Source organism: Copadichromis virginalis, linkage group LG17, assembly GCF_057382275.1.
Source record: "Copadichromis virginalis isolate Kocher_CV1m ecotype Utaka linkage group LG17, C_Virginalis_male_GT1.1, whole genome shotgun sequence".
Lineage (NCBI taxonomy): Eukaryota > Metazoa > Chordata > Actinopteri > Cichliformes > Cichlidae > Copadichromis > Copadichromis virginalis.
In genome coordinates this window covers 10093900-10117287 of record NC_140634.1, presented here as the reverse complement: position 1 = coordinate 10117287, position 23388 = coordinate 10093900, and the positions used below count along the sequence as shown (strand labels likewise).

At 39.3% G+C, this 23388-nt stretch overlaps 1 protein-coding gene across 2 annotated transcripts; it reads left to right on the top strand.

Annotated features, from left to right (window-relative positions):
• The first annotated feature begins 13851 nt into the window (after positions 1–13851).
• Positions 13852–23019, top strand: LOC146689001 (BLOC-2 complex member HPS3-like). 2 transcript variants are annotated; one of them, XM_085437304.1, is made up of 10 exons: positions 13852–13913; positions 16056–16127; positions 16448–16541; positions 18100–18173; positions 19031–19243; positions 21064–21133; positions 21352–21440; positions 21659–21773; positions 22101–22251; positions 22332–23019. In XM_085437304.1, exons 1-10 carry the CDS (start codon positions 13863–13865, stop codon positions 22438–22440), a joined length of 1038 nt encoding a protein of 345 aa, XP_085293430.1. In that variant the 5' UTR covers positions 13852–13862; the 3' UTR covers positions 22441–23019. The 2 variants fall into 2 exon arrangements, with proteins under 2 accessions (XP_085293430.1, XP_085293429.1); XM_085437303.1 differs by having other exon boundaries at positions 22098–22251.
• Positions 23020–23388: the final 369 nt, after the last annotated feature.

Here is a 23388-nt window from a genome sequence, read left to right as displayed (position 1 = left end):
CTCCTCACCCCTCGTTTCATTCCATCCATTCAACGGCTGCTGATTGCTCGCAACATCAAAATGGACGACGTCAAAGTCTGCATGGTGGCGGAAACTCTCTTGCACGAACTGAAATCGGAAAGGAAAGTCTTTGACGCCATCGCCGAGGCATACACCAAACTGGTAGGGTTGGACATGGTGAAAATCAGACAGCTACGGTTGGTCGCAGAGTGTTACAAAGGTGGCTGCTAATTTTTTCTCTGAAAGACTGATTTTTTTCATTCTTAGAACGTGTAACCAACATTTTACCAAACCATGTATTCTACATTTAGTGCATTTAAAAAGAAAATGTACCCACGTAACCGGTGATGAATTGTGAAGTTACAATTCTTTTCTGAAAAAGCATTTTTATTTTTGTATATAAATAAATGTTGATGTTGTGCTATGGGATTGTATGTTTCAATTTTACTTATAATGTACCAAATCACTACAACAGGCGGCTCAAGACGATGCCATCCAGAGTAAGGATCTTGTTAGCCACAGTGTTTCTAAGATTTTTACGCCCCGTTACAATAACCTCAGTTCTATCTGAACTTAGAAGCAGAAAATTAAAGCACATTATGTGTCTAAGACATCCCGGCGGTTTAACCAATAAAAGCGGGTATCATATGCATAGCAGTGAAAATGTATGCTATGCTGTGCCTTCTAAAGCACGTATAATGTAAACAAAACTGGTCTTTGCACAGAAGCCTGTGGAGCTTCATAATTAACCTCAGTGTGTGAAGAGGACTCTCCATTTAATAATAGCTGTAATAACATGTTATGGCCAACGGTGTTAAACGCTGCACTTGGGTCTAGCAGGGAAGATTTCAACATTTCAATATGAATGAAGGCTGAAAACTGATTAGATTAATGTCTGATGATCTTTTCTGTGCTTCTTCAAGTTTGTAACACCAAACATATTAAAGGATGATATAAGGTTCATAGGAAGAGTTTAATTAGACACACATTTACTATTTTTCTTTATACTCTTTCTTTCTTGATGTTTAATATGCTTACTATCAGAGGAGAAAATGACCCTTGTGTAGTTTAAAAACTTTTTATTTAATCAAACTGTAATGTTGTTGAACTCTGACGGACGTGTCTTTTAATCTTGTCAACAGTCCTTAATCACCTAAATGTGCCATTTCTCATCTTGTAAAATGTTCCCTCTGCTTCTGTTGCACATCTCCCCGGACACGCTCTGCTTCACCTGTCCTGTGCAGGTGGTCCAACCCCTGCCTGCCTCCTTAAACTGGGGTGTTTAAATCTCTTTACCTCTGTTGTGAACTTCACACAAAGTTTGTGGTAACAAAATCAAACTGAGGAGGATCTCGTTTGAAAAAAAACCACACAGTCACGAGACAAAATAAAAACAGACTGCTCAAAGCAGAGCCCTCGCAGCTGGTAGTACAAAAACACAGTGACAACATGCGTATTAGATACCCTCAGTGCCAAAAGCATAAATATGAAAAAGGTGGGATCACCAAGAATATCCTAAAAACGGCGTTGAGGTGGGTGTTACAGTGAAAAAACAAAAAGCAGCCAAATTTTCATCTGAAAATGTTGAATTTTAGTAAAAACAATGCTCTGTAGTTTGATACTGGCGTTACAGACAAAGCGGATGTTTAAAGCCTTTGGACGCTCATTTGAAATGCACTCATTCTCCTTATCAGCTGGAAATATTAAAGCCGTAAAATGACTTTTTCAAACGGATAAAAACTATTGAACAACAGCAATGATGAGCCTGTACCAGAATTTGAATGTACATGTGTTGAAGGTGCGGGTCTTGTTGAATTATTAAACATACTTTCTTTAATTTTTCGAGCCACAAAAACAACAACTTTTAATTTTCTTCTGCTTGAGTATCGGCCTCGGGTAGTTCTACTTATCATTGCTCAGTCAGTTGTCTGTTTGTGCTACTTTTTTCAAGGAGCAGCGGATTACTGGTAAGGGTGACTTTATGTGTTTAGTTACTTAAGTGGAAGTACTGTGGATAGTGTTACCTTACATACATAGATCTACCAGTACAGCTTCTGAGGTAACTGTTTACAAAATGTTATATTCTATCCACAAATTCTTTGCAATTTTACATTGATAAACATTATCCTTAACACATTTGGCCCACATAAAGTACTATGGCCACCACACTGTCATTTAGAATTGTTTAAATAACTCGTGTCTTAAGTCATGCCAAATAACAAAAGTCGCATGGTTCACTTTTATATCACAAAATGTTAGAAATATAAGTCGTTCATAACAAACTGAAAGGCTGGGAGTTTAAAATGCAAACCGATGGAAGCAGAAGTAGAAGACTATAATGTCACAGAGCACACGGTGTCTATTATTGTGTAGACATTTATAAATAAGAGCTTAATAAAGATGCTTAATTTCTTAAGAAATAAACAGGTGGAGTGATCTTTATCAAAAGTGGATGTTGCATCTGTGGCTAAACCCCTGTACCCAAAAACTTTAAAAATCTACTGTGTGTGAGGCTGTGTAAGTAAAGCTTGCCCTTCACACCTGCGTGTAATAAACCATTTGTTTGGGGTTGTGGATTTGACACCTCAGCATTGTGAAAGTGGGGAAACATGTTTCTGGCTGTGCATAAGATTTCTGCTTACAACTTAGAATCTCAGTTCTAAATGAAATTCAGATGTTTTTTTTTAAGTATGGCTAATGTATTATTTGACTTCTAAGGCCCCCACACACACACACACACACACACACACACACACACACACACACACACACACACACGAACAACAACAACACGGAGAAGAAGAAGAGGGGGTCGTTTTACAATGCATCATAAAAACGCAATCATTCATCTTCCAACTGTATCTTTCTGTTCTGGCTTTAGAATCATTGGTTGTTTACTGAGCCGTACTTTGGGAGTCATACTGTTGTGATACTGGGGAAAAAGGGTAATGTTTGATAGACTAAACCCTTACACACATAACTTGAAAAACCTAAAGAGTGTGTGAGACTGCTAGCTGCGTTGTTCAGCAATAAACGTATCTACAAATGTGTTAGTAAAGAGTGACTTGTACTTCTGTCCCATTAAGCAATGGTTTAACAAATTTCACTGCAAACTATAAAAGGAATCTGGATTTAAATAGAACATAGTAGTGCAAGAAACACTAGTATGTGTCTATGGAACAAATCTCCTTCAGCGTTCAAATGACCAAAGTGAGGCCTACAGGCGTTTCTCTCAGTTGGTTGTGTTCAGGGAAAAAGCAGCTAAATGTGACTGCTCCACATTGTTAGTGGGTTAACTCTGGATATCTGTAGGTTTTGTCAAACTTGGAGTGAACAAAAGCAGAAAAACAGTAAAAGATGCAGACGGTGAAAGTCTGGTTTATTTCATGAACACAATGAAACATTTTACAGTCCACAGAGCAAAGTAGCACACATATAGATACACATAACACGGACAGTGAGAAGTAAAACTCGTCGTCTTACCACGTTATATTCTGTAAACTTAAAATAAACCACAGAAATTAGAGTTTAGTGTTTTAAAGTCATTATTAAAAGCATGAGTCAACATTACTGAAGTGACACTTTAACGATGCTTCATATGATCGTGTTTATGATGATAAAACATGTTCTCTCATTAGTAGTTGTCTGCGCTGTCACTTGTCATGAAAATGTCCTGAGTCAGGGTTCCTCTTCAATTACCATTGATCATTAATAGGACGCACAAAAGATTTGTTGCATTATCCCCATAAACAACACGCTTTTATAGAAATCATTGTGACACAGATATTTAGATTCTTGCTTCACAATGTGCACGAACTCAAAATCTTTAGCTTCATATTTATAAAGTATCGCAAAGAATACACTTATACCATTGTATGAGCTACACTTCTTATGAAAAACTGATTGGTAATGCGTTAGAGAAAAGCTCCTGCTGTGACCTTCCTTCTGTGAGGGCACACACACACACACTCACACAGAGAGAGAGAGAGAGAGACAGAGAGAGAGAGAGACAGAGAGAGAGAGAGAGAGAGAGAGAGAGAGAGAGAGAGAGACAGAGAGAGAGACAGAGAGAGAGACAGAGAGAGACAGAGACAGAGAGAGAGAGAGACAGAGAGACAGAGAGAGAGACAGAGAGAGAGAGAGAGACAGAGAGAGTGAGAGACAGAGAGAGAGACAGAGAGAGAGAGAGAGACAGAGAGAGAGACAGAGAGAGAGAGAGACAGAGAGAGAGAGAGACAGAGAGAGAGAGAGACAGAGAGCGAGAGAGAGAGAGAGAGAGAGAGACAGAGAGAGAGACAGAGAGAGAGAGAGAGAGACAGAGAGAGAGAGAGAGAGACAGAGAGAGACAGAGACAGAGAGAGAGAGAGACAGAGAGAGACAGAGACAGAGAGACAGAGAGAGAGAGACAGAGAGAGAGAGAGACAGAGAGAGAGAGACAGAGAGAGAGAGAGAGAGACAGAGAGAGACAGAGAGAGAGAGAGACAGAGAGAGAGAGACAGAGAGAGAGAGAGACAGAGAGAGACAGAGAGAGAGAGAGACAGAGAGAGACAGAGAGAGAGAGAGACAGAGAGAGAGAGACAGAGAGAGACAGAGAGAGAGACAGAGAGAGAGAGACAGAGAGAGAGAGAGACAGAGAGAGAGACAGAGAGAGAGAGACAGAGAGAGAGAGAGACAGAGAGACAGAGACAGAGAGACAGAGAGAGAGAGAGACAGAGAGAGAGAGACAGAGAGAGAGAGAGACAGAGAGAGACAGAGAGAGAAACAGAGAGAGAGAGAGAGAGAGAGGGGGGGGGGGATTTTCACTTGTTGTTGGCTTTAATATGAACAGTCACATAAAATTCATTCCAGTTTTTTTTTTTGCCTTTGCTTCAATTAAGATGTTTCTTTAAATCTACAACAGCTTCCTTTTCAAAAAGTTTACTGACATAGTAAGGAAGTAGCTAGGGACCTCAGTAAGTATGAGCAACAATAGCTTAGGGACAGTTTCTACAATAAACAGGATTTCATCATCTGCTGTTCGTATTAAAAACAATTCAGCAGACCCTCAGAGTGCGGATACAAACTGTTTTCAGCTGTAGAGGTAGAGGTACGCTTCATGTACTTATCAACATACAGTTTAGCGGAGTGGATTAGAGTGCATTGGTGCTTGGGCCTCTTTTATTTAGCACAGTTATACCATTGTGAATTTAGCTATACGAATATGCTCAAGAGTCTATCATATGTTTGACATGGAACTAAAAATTCAAAAATATATATTTTTTAAATCAGTAACTTTGCAAATTTAGAGGAAATGTTTTCGGACAACATGTGTGTCACGTTTTAAAACAGGTTTTGAATAATTAGCACTGACATACAGACATTTATGTCCTGGGTATAACAGACATGCTTACCTTGTGAAAGGCCCTCGGATTTCTTGGAGCAGAGAAACACTCTGTATTGTTGCTTTTCTCTATTGTATAAGCAGCGCCCGACTGCCAGAAACGCTCTGTGTGGTTAGCAAAGTCGGCTCCAACGCACGTTCAAGTGAAAAAATAAAAAGTTAAAATGATATACCTTGCGGCAGTTGTGAAGTAGTGTGGAAGATACTGTGTGTCTGATGGGGTGTTTTTATATAGGTGGGGCTACTTTCAGTTGACCTCTGAGATGTAGAGATAAAAGAGCATGATGTAAGGAAGAAAGGTGGCAGGCCTTTGGAGACTCTGTTGGACATGGTTTCTGTTGGCCTCTGACATGATAAGACTGGTTGCATTAAAGCCATTAACTGTTTGTGAAGAAACATCTTTGGGCTGAGATGCTCTTGATAAGGAGCATCTTTTGTTGCTTTGTAGACTGTTGGGCACCTAACTGCACCCCCTCTGATTAGCTATGTGTAATCATCGAGTCTAACTGTTGCAGACTAGTAGATAATTATAAGACTAGTTGCATTAAAGCCATTAACTGTTTGTGAAGAAACACCTTTGGGCTGGGATACTCTTGATAAGGGCTCCTCTTTTGTTGCTTCATCCCTTTTTACAGACTGTTGGGAGCCTAACTGTACCCCCTCTGTCTAACTGTTACAGAGTGCGCCTAGGTGTGAATATGTGTTTTTTAGAAGTATCACAGTTTATTTCTAAAAGAATACATGTTGTTTGCGGTGCTCTATTTAAAACTATTGGCCTGTGAAACTTTTAGAAAAGTGAAATGCCTCTAAAGTAGTTAAATCAGCTATGTGTAATCATCGAGTCTAACTGTTGCAGACTAGTAGATAATTATAAGACTAGTTGCATTAAAGCCACATTGAGGTTGATACAGCGCTAGTGTGAATATGTACTTTTAGAAGTATCACAGTTTATTTCTAAAGGGATACATGTTGTTTGTGGTGCTCTATTTAAAAACTACTAGCCTGTGAAACTATTAGAAAAGTGAAATCTTCCTAAACTAGCTAAATTAAATGCTGTGTGGGAATACCCGGTTTTTAGAAGTATCACTGTTTATTTCTAAAGGGATACCTGTTATTTGCGGCCCTCTGTTTGAAAACTATTTGCTCCTAAATAGCACTGAAGAAAATGCAAAAGGCTCCTAACTAGTTAAAATACCCCTAAAGTAGTTCAATTAAATCATCTATGTCTAAATAACAGAACTCTGAGACCTATACAATCCTTTAAAAAGAGTTTAATTAAAACACATAATGGTTTCATTAAATAATACGCTATTAAACACATGTGAACTCATATGACCCCTGGACCCACATGCACGTGCAAAAAGTCCGTTCTCGCGCACGTGCACACGCACATGGACGCGGCGGGGGATAGGGGAGGGGGGGAAATGCCCGTGGGGGTGGGGGCAAAAAAGCTATAGGTATATTACTACTGTCCAGTCATCCAGTTTATGATACATTAGCAGACAATCCAGAGGCTTAAAACTCGTTGAGAGGTTTTTTTCTAAAACCACATTATGAGATCACTAGCATAAGCTTTTTAAATTTGTTCTCAATTTTAATCTACTTTTCTAGCATGCTTTATGTGAAGCAACTCGCAAGAACAAACAGAAATTGATCTAAGTGAGGTTCACAAACTGTCCATTTCACTTTCGCTTGTTAACAGATCGAGAAAGGTCGAAGTTACGTGGTTACTATAAAAATTTGCCATCCAGTCTTGGAAATTTAATGACTGGGTTAACTGAGCTTGTGCTAGTGAACCAGTGTTGGCCACACCCTGTCTACTACTGATATCAAGACCTTTTCACTGCATCTTTCAGCCAGATGCTTCGTGTAACAACTGAGTAGCGTAGACTATTGAACAGCTGTATATCATTTTAAAGTGTTGAGGCTTCTCCCAGATATTGCGAGTGGTTTATCTCATAAAGATTTTACAAGGCTCCACATGGCTGCTGGAAGATAACAGAGTCTTTCCAGATGATCCCAAAATCTAGGAACAAATCTGAAAACTGTGGTGGAGGTTTAAGGGAGTTGGATAAGTTGGGGAAAAACGTCATATATTGCATGCCCTTCTTGCCTTCATAAGGCAGTTCGATAGAGATGACAACAACTGGGCAAAGAGAAAGGTCTCATCAGAAATTTCTGGGATGTCTTTTCTACATTTTTCTTTAATATACAAAGAATGGGATCTGCTAGCATATTCCCAATAGAGCTGCCAGAACATAAAAGCTCAGAAGAAACCAGCACATGAGTACAAATAAAGTGAGCAGTAAAGAATCATACTGGAATTTCCAGTAGAACCAGTCAACAAGTTCACCATCAAGAAAACTACACTCTGTCCCTTGAGAGTTCTTCGTCCTCTCCTCTCCACTTCCTGTTGGTTTGACCTCAGCTGTTTCCCATGACCACATTTCTCTGGGGCGCTGTCACAGCATGCATTTTTACTATAGCATATAAATAGTCTCCCTTGCTGTATGATCTAAAGAGGCCAGGCTATTTGATAGATACTTACCGAATACCAAAGCAGCTATGGCAAACAACAAATTCAAAGGCCAGAGAAGCCAAGACAGCATTAGAGGACAATTTCCCTTTCCCCCCCAGCCACTGTCTAAAGCCTGTATTGGCTGCCTTTTATACTCCAAGGGCATCCATTTTGCCAATCACATTAGACTGACACAATCCAACCAATTGAATTAAGCTGCAAAAATAACATCAGCATCATCACCAATGCAATTCCAGCTCCTGTTACTCAGCATCGCAGCAAAGTGTTTGATTATTTTAAATGAAGGGCACTGGGCAGAGAGAAGATGCTTTCCCCTCACATAGAACAAAAGGCCAACATTCCAGGTGGCAGGTAAGGTTTCTTCACGTTTGTCTGCTGAAACGCATCCACCAATTTCAGCTCACTTTGCACATTTTTCAAATGTCATACTCTTTATGCTACTATGCTATTAGCTGGAAAAATGCAAAAACAACTGGGGGAATTTTAGTTTTTTTTAAAAAGGGTGGGGCCACTTATAGAAGCAATACATAGCAAGAGACATAATCATAATAATGAGGTATTAAAACAAACTTTTGCTATTATAAAAAGGAAAAGAAAACCTTATTTTTTATATTGTTTCTATATGGTGTGCTATTTGTAAAACACCTACCCTTAGTTATGGTAATGCGTTACTGGAAGACAAACAGTTGGACCCAGGCAGCTCCCATCTTTCAGTATTTATTGTAAACTCAAACATGCAGTCATTTGCAACTGGAAATTATCACAGATGGCAGATCCAGCCATCTAACAGAACTGATTCCCCCATTTCAAATTACACACCACGCATGCATCTTTTCATTACTGATCTCAGCTGCTTGCCAGCATTGCTTTGCATCACTGCAGCTCAATGCAGGGTACATTTGCAATACTTGGGCTTTGCAGGGCTTACCTGGCATAAATGTCTGCAGCACATCAAAAACCAAGTAGAAAAACCATACATCTATAATGTGAGCACCATAAACACCAATTTACTCGCTTTGAATGTGTTCACTGAAACTTGAACTGTGCACTGAAATGCAGGCAACATTATAGTTAGTCAAAAAACTCCCCGACCTCTTCAGAGGTGTGAAAATAAATATGTGAATGATGTGGAATATCATTTTCTCCCTGTGGTCGGGTGCTCGCCTTAAGAACAAGTCTGAAGCCGCCTTCAAAACATGTTTATCTGTAGGTTACAGTAACTATAGAAGCAGAAGAAATATAACAGATGAGGAGAAGTCAATGAGTTACCATAGTAGGACAAAATCAAAAAACCTTTCTTGTTGCTTGTTCTCCTCTTAGTCTGCAAAAATACTTTTGAGTCTCTCCCCTTTCACTTTATTTTCTTTTAGAAAAACTTCTTGTTTTCCATCTACTTCCCCTCTCTTCATTTTCTTTCATCATCTGTGTTTTCCTCATCCTCCTCACGTCATGTTTGTGCATCCTTTTCATTTCCAGCTGTCCTCCCTACCATCATCTATGCATTTCTATCCATTTGCTCTACAGTTCCGTCTCAAAGAAACAGAATTAAATCTGCTTGGCAGCTGCCAGGATTTTGTGAACGCGTATATGTGTGCCGACGCTAAACCACTGCCCAAGGGGATATGTGAATTTAACAACGTCATCAAGTTATCACACACACCTGCATATCGAGCAAGGCCAGGCTTGCAGCTAAGTAGCCACACAACAGCAAACATCTTATTTGTACGAAACGCTGAAAGACTTTCACTGTCCTCCTGGTCCAAAGAGAAAAGTTACTATCACACTGCACCACAATACCAGCAACTTTCATTTGGTTTGGATTTTTGCCTCCAAAAGTTACATTTCATTCAAAGTTTTCATTCTCTTCTCCCAAGATGATTTCAGCGTTTTATGGGATGCAAATTTACACTGATTTATTAGAGTATTTAAATACAAGCATCTTTACAACCCTCAAGGGAAAGAGGAAAATACTTAGTGTAATTTAAGCCCATAAAAGTACACAATTTCCAGTAAAGGATCACCTACACTGCACTCTTTCCCTCAAAGACAATACTTATAACAGCTTGACTGACAACAATTGATATGTGATTTAAATTAATATCATAAAGAGTTGTTTCACGCTTAAAGGTGTGTGTTGGGTTTAATTTTACACCCCTGGTTGAATCTCTGAAATGCTTTCATGAGCTCTGAGCCAACAGATTTCTAGCCTATAAAACATGACTGCAGATATGTACCCAGGATAATTTACAGCTAGTTATTACTTGTGTGGAATTTAGCAGTTCTGCAGTTTCATCTTTCTTGCTAAATACAGCAAAATGTCCTCAGCATGTTATTAAAAAAACAAAACCATCCAGTGTTTGAGGGATATTTGTGAGGAAGTTTTTATGCCATGTAACTTGAATGTGTCCTGCAATAATTGTAACTTAATAGTTACATTAAAAAGCCAATTTAGAAAAACAGTAAAAGAAGTTAAAGAAGTGAGTGCAAAACAGTTCTGCTTCACTTTCACCTCCAAGTACACAAAGTCTTAACTCCTAGCAGTTCAAACATGCACACTAGTTCAGTGCAGCGATTAGAAGGGATTTAAATGGTTAAGACTCTCCGGAGCTTTACCGTATTTCTCTCGCTTTTTTGCAACAAATAATCCTAAAGGTAAAAGTGCCCATACACCAGTCTTACCTTGAGAGAGTTGCAGAGCGACACAGACGGGCTGCTGCCTGCAGCCTGCACATCTGCTGGGGATGTAATGCAAAGCTGATAGGAGACCCCCACTGCCAGAGTACTGATTACAGCACCCTGGTTTTGGGACTGTGTAGTCTTAGCGGGCAGATGGTATCATCCATTTCAGTTACTACAGTCAGAGAAAAGCCCCGACCCCGGAGTATCTGTCAGGACCGCAGCAGACAACGAAAAATTGAACTACAGTACGCGTCTTCGTTTTATTTCTCTAGTGCCAATTAAAAGGCATGTAAAAGTGGCGCTTCGTTGGCTACCTTACAGTTACCTTCTGATGCTGTGGCAGGACCAGGCGGGGCAAATGCAAATCAAGGTGGTGCTAATTGGCTGGAAAAGCCCTCCGGCAGCACTGTCTTTGGAGGGTGGAGGAGCAGGACTTAAAGGGTGTCCTGCTCTGTCAGAAAAGGAACCCGTGTGCGTGTTATCCGCTGTGAAGGCTAGAGGCGTTTCTGTTTCTCTGCACCGTCATTTCTTTTAAATTATGATCTAAATAAAACCCCGATTAAAATATTATCAAACGTTTAGGTTACACGAGACTTTTCGGGTTTTTGAGTGTAAGTTAAATCTAATTATGGCCATTGGGTTACAGACTTGATTACTGAGTCACTTGCAGGTGGTACAGTTAGCACCATTTGCGATTTATTTTCAAGAGCAAAGGTAAGCAAAATTAAAAGTAAAACATTTAAACGAATACGAAACTTTCGAACGCAGTAGCTAGTTAGCATTCCGGCTTAGACATCCTGATAATTTACATGCTAATCAACCGGGCGCCTTTTCAAATTAAGTTTAAACCAATGACTGTAGAAAACTGTTTTCTATAGTCATTGGTTTAAACCTGGACAAAAGAGGTGAAACAAAATCAACCCACAAATAGTCATTAGCCAACTCTAAAGTTGTATATACCTTGTTCACATTGTAGACTTTATTTTTTAGAAAAATAGAATTAATAACTTAATTAAATGTACGTTTCCACCTGGTCTCCCTAACTTTCATGTTTCGTCTGCTACTTTCAGGCGAAATCGTCTTCCTTTCAAAATAAAGACTGAACTAAAACCTAAAACCACTTAACTTTATACGTGAGTTTTTGTTCTGCGTTGTTGTTTGTTTGTTGTATTTGTCACCTCACTTTACACTTTGAAACTAAATCTGACGGTTTTTAAGTTACAAAATATAGCAAATCAATTCATCAAGAAACGTAAGCGAATCAGCAACAATCCCTCAAGAAGGGCTGATCCCAAAACGCATACGGCTCTTTGCATTATCACAATATCTAACTACTGGTATTACTGGGCAGCAACTGGGAATAATCGTGTCGTATTTAAGAAGGGACGATGCCATCTTGTGGAGGAAAATGAAAAGCCACAAAGAAATGGTTCCTTCCAAAGTAGCACTACCTTTACTCCACTAACGTTGAGCTTTGAAAGTCATATATTTAAATGGCTATAGAAACATTATTGGTATACAGTGCTAATCTGCACTGTATGTTATGTATTTCATCTGGAAAACTGCTTTTCCAAATATGTGGAAATTATTTTGTTCTGAGTCTTTTGAACTGATGAAATTTGAATAAATAGTTAATAGTGTGCCACGAGTAGTTCCCAAGAGTAGGCAGAGAGGAAATAGAAAAATGTATGTATTATCAGGTAAAATGGTGCCAAAAGACTTCTGAAATATTTTCAGCTGTCCCTTTAGAGATACAGTCACTATTTCACAGAGGTAATCAATCACTGATTCACTATATCTGGTGCCCCTTTGTAGGTTATCTACAGATACAGAGGTTAGAGGGCAGATATGATGGTAGCCCCCCTTTGGATATCTGCTGTCATGTTCAAATCTGTTAAATGTTTTCTTTTATTTAATTTTCATCCTTTGGAAGTTGATTATTGATTCTATAAAATATAACATCACCTGTTTTCTTTCCATTCACCTAAAACGGCAACATAAAACTGATCTGATCTGACAAGTTACAAAATAAATACATAATAAAATAATTCTGTCACCAATGTAAAAATAAATCCGTGATAATTACAAAGTGTCCATCCATCCATTCGCTACCGCTTATCCTTTTCAGGGTCGCGGGGGGCGCTGCTGCACTGGGCCCTGGTCTGGATGGGCCTGGGCCCCCTTTCCCTGGCGGGTCGCGGAGTGTGGGAGTGCCTACTGGGGTCAGCGGGGGAGCTGGCCCCAGGGAGGGGTTACCTGCCCCTCCCTTCCTTCCCTCCCCATCTCCAGCTGCCTCCCTCTTCCCGCTCCACCACAACCACCCACACATGCAGGGCCTTGGAGTAGGGGTATGATTTTTTTTCTCCCCCCCCCCCTTTCTCACTGTCCCTCTCCCCTTCTGTTTTTCCTTTCCTTCCTCTTTCTTTCTCCCTTTCCTATCCCTCACTCATGTCTGTCCCGTCTGTAACATCTGAAAATAAAATATAATAAATAATAAAAACAAAGATCGACCAAATGGACCAATACGGCAATGCCACGATGATCCATTTGGCAAAGTAAATCCATTGGGTATCCTTGTTGGTCTTCAGACAACAATTCTGATGGCTAAAGAACCAAATGGGACAGGCAAAAAAAGAAAAAAAGAAAAAGAATACAGAGGTTTGTAGTGTGTTTTTTCTTTTTCTTTTTACCTTTATTACAACCGTGTTGTTCCCGCAGGTCTCTGAGATTTAATTGCGATAGTTTCGCCTTTCCCCCCCCCTGACTGATGTTAAAGTTTGAGAGAAAGTCTGCAGAAAGTTTTTTTTAGCCTAATTCACTGGTCAAAAGTAAGTTGAATTGTGACGCAGACCTGCAGATCAGTAAAAAAAGAACTTTTCCTAGTAAACGCCAAAAAATATCTACCAAAGAAATGGAGGAAGTACACTTTCGTGTGAAATTCATGTGTGTGTGATATGATGTTTATGTGTAAAAAGTAAAAAAAAAAAACTGCACGAGAATTATATGTGCAAGTATGCAAATTAGCCCAATGTGTCAAATAAAGGAAAAACTTTCCAGATGGCATCAGTCCTCATCGATAAACAATCCAGCGCCTGAGACTAAGTGCATCCCTTTTCTTGTAGTAGTCCTGTTTACCCTGATGGATGAAGCCTCTGAGAAACACAGATAAAGTAAGAATGAAGCACCTTAACTAATGTTTTGGGGTTTTTTTTTCTTGTTTTAAATTTCCACCTTGTACAGAGTCCTCTTGCCAGAAGACCAAACATGGTGCACGTCTACAACTGCCATCCTTTCTCCTCTCAGCAGATTGTGCAGGTAAAGTGAAACCTGACTGACGCTGATCTAGAGTTGGATGTCTCGAGACCGGTCTTGGTCTCGAGACCGGTCTCGAGACCACTTTTACGTGGTCTTGGTCTCGACGGACTTTTGTCTTGGTCTCGGTCTTGGTCTCGCTGTTTCGGTCTTGCGTTCTCAAATCGACATAGTGTTCGGGAGATTTGGAGTCAACCATCAGCGGAGCGGGGGGGGGGGGGGGGCTTACTGGGCTTAAGCCCAAAAACAACACACGAAGCACAGAGCACACCGTCGTAAATTCCCCCTAATTTTGGTATGATCCGAGCTCAGGCACTAGGCGACTGAGCACAGCACCCATGTGAGCGAGGGGGGAGAAGCTGCTGCCTGCGAATTTGCTGCAGACAGAGGAGAGCTTAAGTTTGACCAGGTACCAAAGCAAATCATTCGTACTTAACTAATAATGTAAATATGACGGTGTATCACAAAAGATTGATATCAAACTGATCACTTGGTTGCGTTACTTGCTCTTCGAGTGAATCAACAAATGGATAAATAAAAAGCCGAACAGCAATGCTGATTTTTTAGAGTCTTAGCTTACATTTCATATTTTCAGTTGTTTCCCTCCACGGCTAAACAAACTCTCTAAATCGGTTTCAGTTGTGTACTGATGAACACAACAATGGACATAAGGAGCGTCTTTCAAAGAAAAAACTCAGGTAGATGTTATTTTATATATTATACTTTGGATGTTGTTCAGTATATCTATGCAAAACAAGAGGAATTTCAATACACAGCAGGATATTCACAGTTGAAACCAGATATTTACATACACTTTATGGAGAAAACATAAAAACTTTTTTTTACTGTTAAACATCAATTTAGAGTAAACTTTTGTTTTAGATAAATACATGTTGAAATATCTTTTGAATTAGTTAAATGTCAGAATAAAAAGAGGGAGCTGTCTATTTTAATCACTTTCATCAAATTTAGGAGTACATATACACTAAGTTTATTGTTAATTAATAAGAAAACTCCAGACAATTCCATTCTGAGCTGAAGAAGCTTCTGATAGGTTAGTAGAGTCCATGTGAGTAAACTGGTGGCACAGCTGTGGATGCATATAAGGCAAAACACAGAGCCTGTTTCTTTGACATGGGAAAATCAAGAGATGTCAACCAAAACACCAGGAAAAGAATTAGACCTCCATAAGTGTGGCTCAATTTGAATACAATTTGGTGCCATTTGCAATTAAGAAATACAGATAGTTTCTCTCTTTACTCTTAAAGTTAACAAATATGTTTTTTATATCTATCAATCTAAAAAAATAAACATTTAGTCTGATTTGATGTTACAATTAAAAAAGTGTTTGTGTTTTTATCTGAAGAGTATGTAAATATCTGGTTTCAACTGTATATTTGATGATGTTGGTGTTTGGCTTGATTGTCAGCACAAAGAGTGAGAGAGAGGAGCAGAGAGGGAGAGAGAGAATGACGACAGAACAGAGATGGAACAAGAGCAGGTGAGACACACATGTTAGTCAAATGGTTGTTTGCCAAAACTCATCAGAACATGTATCTAGTACCTAGTGTTTGTTTTTAGATACCATTTGTTACTTTTCAAATTCTATATTTATTAAGTTTTGCAGGCTTGTTTGCACAACGAGGCTAAATAATTATATAAACTTTTCTCAATCTAAATATTGTACTTTGGTAGAATTAAAAAATAAGTGTAGTGCAGGTCTATGATGATTTTTAGTGCTACTATCATCTAGTTCTGATTCTGGTTCTGTCTTGGTTACTGTTGTAGTCCTGTTTTAATTCTGGATCAGTTCTGGGTCTGGTTGAATTGGGGTTTAGTCCCTGTGTCTTGATACAGGCCCGACTTTGTTCTGCCTTGCTGCATATGTATATAGAATAGCATCTGGCTGCAGTTTAAAGACTTTTTTTGTCTCGGTCTTGGTCTTGGTCTCGTCTCGACTCGGTCTCGGTCTTGGTCTCGTCTCAACTTGGTCTTGGTCTTGTCTTGGTCTCGATACCCTCTGGTCTTGGTCTTGTCTTGGTCTCGGATTAGGCGGTCTTGACTACAAGTCTACGCTGATCCCATGTCAGCCGTGTTTTATTACCTATGCTCTCGTCTTCACTGCTTTCCCACTCTGTGGCTCAGGTGGAGAAGGAACCCGGACTGGTCTGCTGTGGAGGTGGAGCTATTTTTGTGGTGGCGACTGGAGGATGCAAGGTTGCTTTAATGTGCTTATGTTGACAGTTTGTGACCTTTTTAAAAATGTATTTATTTTAGTAATGACTTTGGTGGTAGCGAGGCAAAATAAGATAAAATAGTCAGTTTTGTGTTAAGCCTCTCCCACCAGATGTGCAAAGGTATTTGAGGGCATATCAGTCCCGTTAACTCCACTGGGACGAGTTAATTTCGCTCCAGACCACTTGAATTACATCATGCTCAAAGGTTATTATTGATGCTTTGTCTTCCTCATCTTACTTAAGCATTTAGTAACTAACCCTTTGTAGTAGCCTGACACTGTTGTGCTGAACTGAATCCAGGTGGAGGCGTACAATGTGGAGGTGGAGGGCTGCCCCCTCATCTGCCGCTTTTCCACCATGGGCGCTGTGAGGAGCATCCAGCATAGCAAGATAGGTAAAGACATTTCCTGTCCTTCTCTGCCCTCTGTACTGACTAGAGATGGACCGATCCGATATTACGTATCGGTATCGGTCCGATACTGACCTAAATTACTGGATCGGATATCGGAGAAAAATAAAAAATGTAATCCGATCCATTAAATATCACGAAAGCACCTCACAAAACTTGCAACACGCCGTAACTCACCTCAGAACGTTAGCACGTCGGAGCAGTATGCATCACGTGATAGAGCGGCTGTGGCATGCGGGACCTGTCGGTGGTCTGGATAGCATTTGGAGCTTCGCTAGCAACCTGGCATTTCATCTCCGACAAAGTTATCCCGAGAGAAGTAAAGCAAGTGTGTAAGTCCATCTCTGAATGTTTGTAAAGCATTCCCACGTTAAGCTTAACGAGCGACTGCCTCTCGCTCTCCGGCTGCTACTTCAATCGTGAAACTGCTTAAATGATCAGCTGATCGGCTTTTCTGTAGCGAGTCCGTCTTTCTTGTTTGTTTTTGGCCCACTTTGCACCAGAAAGAGGAAACCAGCGGCTGAACAACAGCAGCACATTTAAGCTTGATAAGCTGTTGTTAGAATTTATTTAATATTACTTTCTACACCAGGATCTTTTCTACGTAGCTGACGCTGGTAACTGTGCAGGGGCGGATCTAGCAAAGTTTAGCCAGGGGGGCCGATAGGGCATTAACTGGGAAAAGGGGGCACAAAGACATACTTTTCTTTCTTATTCTCATTTAAAATGTCTAGCTTTTAATAAATAATTATCTGACACCCAAAGTTTTAATTTGATGTAAAACGAATAGAAGTCAATTACTGTATATAGTGACTATTAAGTCTAATATATATACCCTAGTAAGCTATAGTACTTTTTCCTTTGGGAAGGTACCATCTGTGCAGTCTGCAATTTTGTTGAAGAAAGATGTTGAATCTATTTAATATTTCTGTGCATTTTTTTTCACACTGCATCAAATTAAGGTTGATTACGTCGATTAAGCATCATGAGGTGGAGCGTGAGGGGTGGTTCCCTATTTTTTATTTATTTATTTTTGTTGTTGCTGGGAGTTGGAACCCTATTAGTTAGGTTGCTTAATATTTACGCTAAGTACTCTTTAAAATACCAGAATAGGGAGAATGGTGTAGGTCTAAGTTTATTAGATTGATCAGTATTGCTGAACTATGAAATATTTTTTTTGTATACAGGTATAACAGAATAGCTTTAGTGTAGTTGTTGTTTTAAACTTGAGTATGAACTTGCAGACTTGCAAAATGCAGCAAGATATTTTAAAAAACAGTTTTGTTGATTAAAAAACACTATATCGGATTCATATCGGTATCGGCAGATATCCAAATTTATGATATCGGTATCGGACATAAAAAAGTGGTATCGTGCCATCTCTAGTACTGACATTCACTTTTTTGCTGTCTGTCTCCCATATGTGAGCAAAATGGCTTCAAGTGATGACAGTGTAAACTGGAAAGGCATCAAAAACAAAGACACTAGACACTGAAAAATCTTGGGTTTTATCACTGCCTCCTCTGTGCTCACTCACTTCTAGGAGACTACCTGGTGACCATTGAGGAAAAGAACAATGCCACCTACCTGAGAGCATACACCAACTGGCGTTACCAGGTACACAAGAACCATCTCGAGTCCAAATCACCCAAGAGTAAAAATAGGACAGAAACCTCCTTGTGGTTAGGGGAAAAAGTGGTTGATGGCAAGTAGTTGCAGTGACCAATTGGTTACCCAGAGGTTGAATGCACACCACCTTTAACTAGGATTACCTCGCTCTGGTGGTATGCAACCTGTCTCCAAGCAGTGACTGCGGTCAGTCTCACAAAGCGTAGCAAAGGTTTGTAAATAACTAGCATCTAGATTATGAATGCAGATAGATGCTAACACATAATCAGTCAGTCAGTCAATCAGTCTGCTCTAATGGATGCAGATCATCTCCAATGTGTTTCATTGGAATGGCAAACTTGACTCGGCTCATTGTGAATTAGTTTAATTATGGTTCCATACATAAATCTTATGTTGCTTTAATGTGATTAAACTAAGGAATATAATAAGCTTTTGTAAGAAAAAACTATCTCTCAGATTTAAACTGTGAATTTTTTGTAACTGGTAGTCAGATGTTGTTGTCAGATTGTTCTAGCTCTCTAGCTAGCTGTCTTCATTTGAACTGTACATCCTGTTATCTTCATATTGCAGTACACTATACAAAACCTTCAAATTGAGGTCACGAGCACCCTCAATCAGTCTCAATGGTCATATGTCCAAGCTTACCTATGTTAGAGACAGACTGTCAAAGCAAATGGTATAAAGGGCGTTTAAACATGTGCATAGTTATGGATAAATTATGCTGAGAGCAAGAAGAAATAAGCAAATTATATTCCACCAAAGGCAGTCTGCAGCTGTCATGTATATTGCTGTTTTCTAATTACACACTGGGAAATATGTTAATGCCTTATTTGCCCTCTGTTCAGGCAGAGGAGAAGGCCCGCGTTGGGGTTCGTTTGTTGGGCCACTTGCTGGGTGGAGCATCTGTGTGGAGTGGAGTGCAGATGGAGATTATTGAGATCCCTCTGTCAGAGCGGCCCATTGCCGTGTCTTGCTGCCCGGTTAGAGGAGACCTGCTGGTTGGCTCTGAGAACACTCTGGTTCTCTTTACGTTGAGACAACACAACCAGCAGAACCTGGTAAGAACTCAATTCTTAATCAAAGTTTACCTGCTTTATTGACGTTATGGAGTTTATCTGCATTTAAATTTACAATTCAATAATGTCTTTAATTTGTTAAAGACTGTTTATTTAAGTTTTTGTTACTTTTTTTGTGATAAGGGTCGATTTCAAGGTGCTTCAACCTTTGTCTGCTGCTCCACAATGCCTTCCACAGTAATTTCAGTGCTTCTTAAGCATCTCCGTTGGGCTTTGGTCTTCCTCTCATGCTGGACTCAGGACAGAATGGATGCTGCATTTATTCAATACACCATTTTGTGGTACTGATTTGTGATATGGTGCTTTGTGTGCCAGATGGGAGTCTTTAATGGGCCAATTCAGGCCCCCACGCCTTATGTTTAACATCCCTGCTTTAAATAATATCTCTTCAATATAATATGACGTCTTGGACATAAAGATTTTTTTTCCGCACATACTGTTGATAACTTGCACTCTTTTTTTAGAAGATTTTAAAGTATTTTCCAAATATGATGAGTACGTTTACAAGGTTTTGTTAAGGTGGCAGCTTAACACCATTTATTTTAATAGCTGGCTTGTGATGGACCGAGTTGAAAAACAGGAGGAGTCCCAGGAATTATTAGAAAAATATAGTTTTCATTTATTTAACCCCAAAAAATTATATTTACAAAAGCAATAAATGTTGAGCTCATAAAAGAGGTCAAAGGAACAAAACTGAACCCAGGCAAAGACTGCAACCTTAACAAACCAAATGACTGCCCAAACATACATAATTGACCTAAACATGAAATGACATACAAGGGTATATATAATGGCTGATCAAACCATTGTGACACATGAGGGGTAACAAACAAACACAATCATAAATCACAAACGATGCAGTACAATCTAGTTTGTTAGTAAACTAAACACCAAAGAAGAAACCAAAAACCCCATTAAACCCTAAACTCAAATATTTAATTAAATACAAATACTTTGTTTTTAAAGTAAAGAAAACACACATTCCCCCCTTCAGCAGGAAGTAGTGGTGTGGTCCAATTATCTTCCCTTGTATTTAATGGTTTCAACCCCTGGCTACCATCTTTTGTCCGGCAACTCCCAGGGATGATAGCAGGTAAGAAATAAAAGGACAAAGGTTAGTCAGAAAGCAAAGAAATGAAGTAGTATGAATACATAAGTAAACTAAATGTGCGCGCTTACAAATAGAACAAATGTATCCAAACCAATCAATAAAGTTATTGGAAACTAAAATGTATTACTATGTTCAAAATGAAGAATGAAAATACAAAAGTTACCGACTTTTAGAGTGTGGCCACGGGTTTGGCCACAATACCTCCCACATTAATTTCAGTGCTTCTTAAGCATCTCCGTTGGGCTTTGGTCTTCCTCTCATGCTGGACTCAGGACAGAATGGATGCTGCATTTATTCAATACACCATTTTGTGGTACTGATTTGTGATATGGTGCTTTGTGTGCCAGATGGGAGTCTTTAATGGGCCAATTCAGGCCCCCACGCCTTATGTTTAACATCCCTGCTTTAAATAATATCTCTTCAATATAATATGACGTCTTGGAAATAAAGATTTTTTTCCCACACATACTGTTGGTAACTTGCACTCTTTTTTAGAAGATTTTAAAGTATTTTCCAAATATGATGAGTACCTTTACAAGGTTTTGTTAAGGTGGCAGCTTAACACCATTTATTTTAATAGCTGGCTGTAAAAAGATCAAATGTTGTGGTAACGTCTTTCATCGAAAATGAGCAGACTCACTGATAACCTACACACTATGTTACACTGGAATAATGTTTGTTTCTTTGGGAGGAAACTCAGGAGAATCAGAGTCTTCAGAGCAGCTGGCCAAACACTCGGCAGCGCTGCGGTCAGAGTCAAGGTAACTAAAAAACACACATTTATTAATTTATTAAGATATTTTCAGTCAAACACTCATTTTGTATCACAACTATCTACAAATCATCATCTGATCATTGATCAGAGAAGGATGTCTTACAATGAGCCGTGTGTATTTTATTTCATATGGCAAAGAGTTTACATTAGATGTGAATTAGGACTAAAAAGCTTCTGTTCAATAGGCCTGTTTTCTACCAACAGCTCAGTCTTCAAGTTCCAGCCAGAATCTTTCCGTCCTGGATTTTGAACGCTCCGTCATCCTGCACCTTCCAAAAATCACACCTAAGCAGGTGCTTTTCTTCACTTATTTTTATCTGTGACTGTGTCAAACTGTTATATCAACCATGTTCACTGCACCTATTTATATTTAAAAATGTAAGCCTTTTCTGAGTGGATAGCTTGCATTTACATAATGAGAGAAAGAGAACAATTTCTGTCGTACTGGGAAATTTCTAACTTAAGCATTTTTCCTCGTTTTTGTTTTTTTCCTAAATATTTTGACCGCTAGGTGGCACTGTGCGACACATATGTGGCTGTGCAAGGAGAGCTGGAAGTCTTGATATTAAAACTGGATGAAACCTCTGAACCCCAAATCCTGGAGGAACCACTGGACACAAATAACGGTAACGGCACACATGTAAATGCTCTATAATGTGTTTTAAGTTATGGCTTTAGGGTGATTTTTTTTCTTTTTAACTAGAAAGGGATGAGTACAGAGACCTTTATGAATATGAATTACATTACTAAAGCTGACAATTAGACATTTTTACAGAGTTCTCAAACATTCTTTTTGGTTTTATTCTACAGATTTAATACTAAGAAAACAACATAAAAAATGCATTCAAGCTCATACTTTTACATTGTCCACATGAAGCAGAGCATGAGACATTTTATCAAATGTAGGAGTGACCTGTGATATGCAATCTGTGATCTTTCTGCATGCACAGCAGAATATCTGGAAGACCAGGCTGACTTTCTGGTTGTTCCGAGACACCAGGAGTTACTTGGCGATCGAGCTAAAGACTGCGACATCCCAGTTAGCATTGAAAAAACCGGGCTGGAAGAAGGAAGGCAGTATGCACTTTCTTACGTTCTTTTCAGGTGTGTCTGCACTTCTGAGTTTGTTCCTTAAGAATACTTCTCCCAGCTGTGGTTTGACTGAGCTCCCTCCGGTCCTGCAGGCACTTTTCTCCAGAGTTCTTCCAAGGATGCAGCATGGATGAGATGCAGCTTCACTTTGTTCTGAGTCAGCGAGGGCTGAAACCTAACTGTGTGGTTAAGGTGTTTTAATGCAGCGGCCCCCAACCGCCGGGCCACGGACCGTCGTTTGGTCGAGAGATGAGGCTCGGGTGTGAAATGTATGGTTTTCAGAGTTTTTATCGTTTTTTTATCGTTATTTTGTTATCGTTTTTATCGTTAACTCTGTTTTCCTGGGTCTTTCACGTGTGTTATGAATAAATCTTCTTTTTTTCCGGTACCGGTACTAGTTTTATTTTGTTGTATTTATCTGTGACACCTTAAAGGCCGGTCCGTGAAAATATTGTCGGGCATAAACCGGTCCGTGGCGCAAAAAAGGTTGGGGACCGCTGTTTTAATGTATATAGAAGAGACTGAAGTTTATATGTTATGGAATTATTTATAGGACTTGTTCCAAATCTTCATATGTCTATGATGTGTTGGTTATATTGTAGTGGTTTTCTTATGGGGAGGGTTTTGTTTTCCTTTGGTTTGCTGACCCCCAGACTTGGTCTATTCCAGATGCTCACCTGAATCAGGTAGAGTATAACAGGAAGCCATTTGCTTTTCAGAAGGGTTGGATTCTTTGCTGTATCACCATGTGTTCTCATTAATAAAGTACATTTTACTCCAGTCTCGTGCTATTTTAGTGGAAGTGACCCATGACCGTCGGCCAAAACTGACAATATGACTATTAAAAGTCTGAGTAATACTGTAATTTTCTGCTGCTCATTCCTGTGCAACATCCCATTTGGCCTCCCGTCATATTTCTTTTCAAGATTTTCTTATTTAATCACTAGTGTACATATATTTATATTTATAGATACATATATATTTAGTCATCTTTTCTCTTTTACCACGTCTCTCTAATATTTTGCTCTTTACTATTTTTCTATTTTTTATTTTATTATATTTTATTATATTTCTACTGTACCATGCTGCTGAGTGACTGCTGCTCGTCAAACACATTTCATTGCAATGTTGACCCTGTGCTAACTTGCA

Bases quoted from the DNA above. Each gene is read 5' to 3' on its own strand.
- LOC146689001 (XM_085437303.1), top strand. From the start codon at position 13,863: ATGGTGCACGTCTACAACTGCCATCCTTTCTCCTCTCAGCAGATTGTG. The intron at 18,174-19,030 runs GTACACAAGAAC...CCCTCTGTTCAG, and splicing joins ACACCAACTGGCGTTACCAG to GCAGAGGAGAAGGCCCGCGT. The intron at 21,774-22,097 runs GTAACGGCACAC...CTGCATGCACAG, and splicing joins ACCACTGGACACAAATAACG to CAGAATATCTGGAAGACCAG.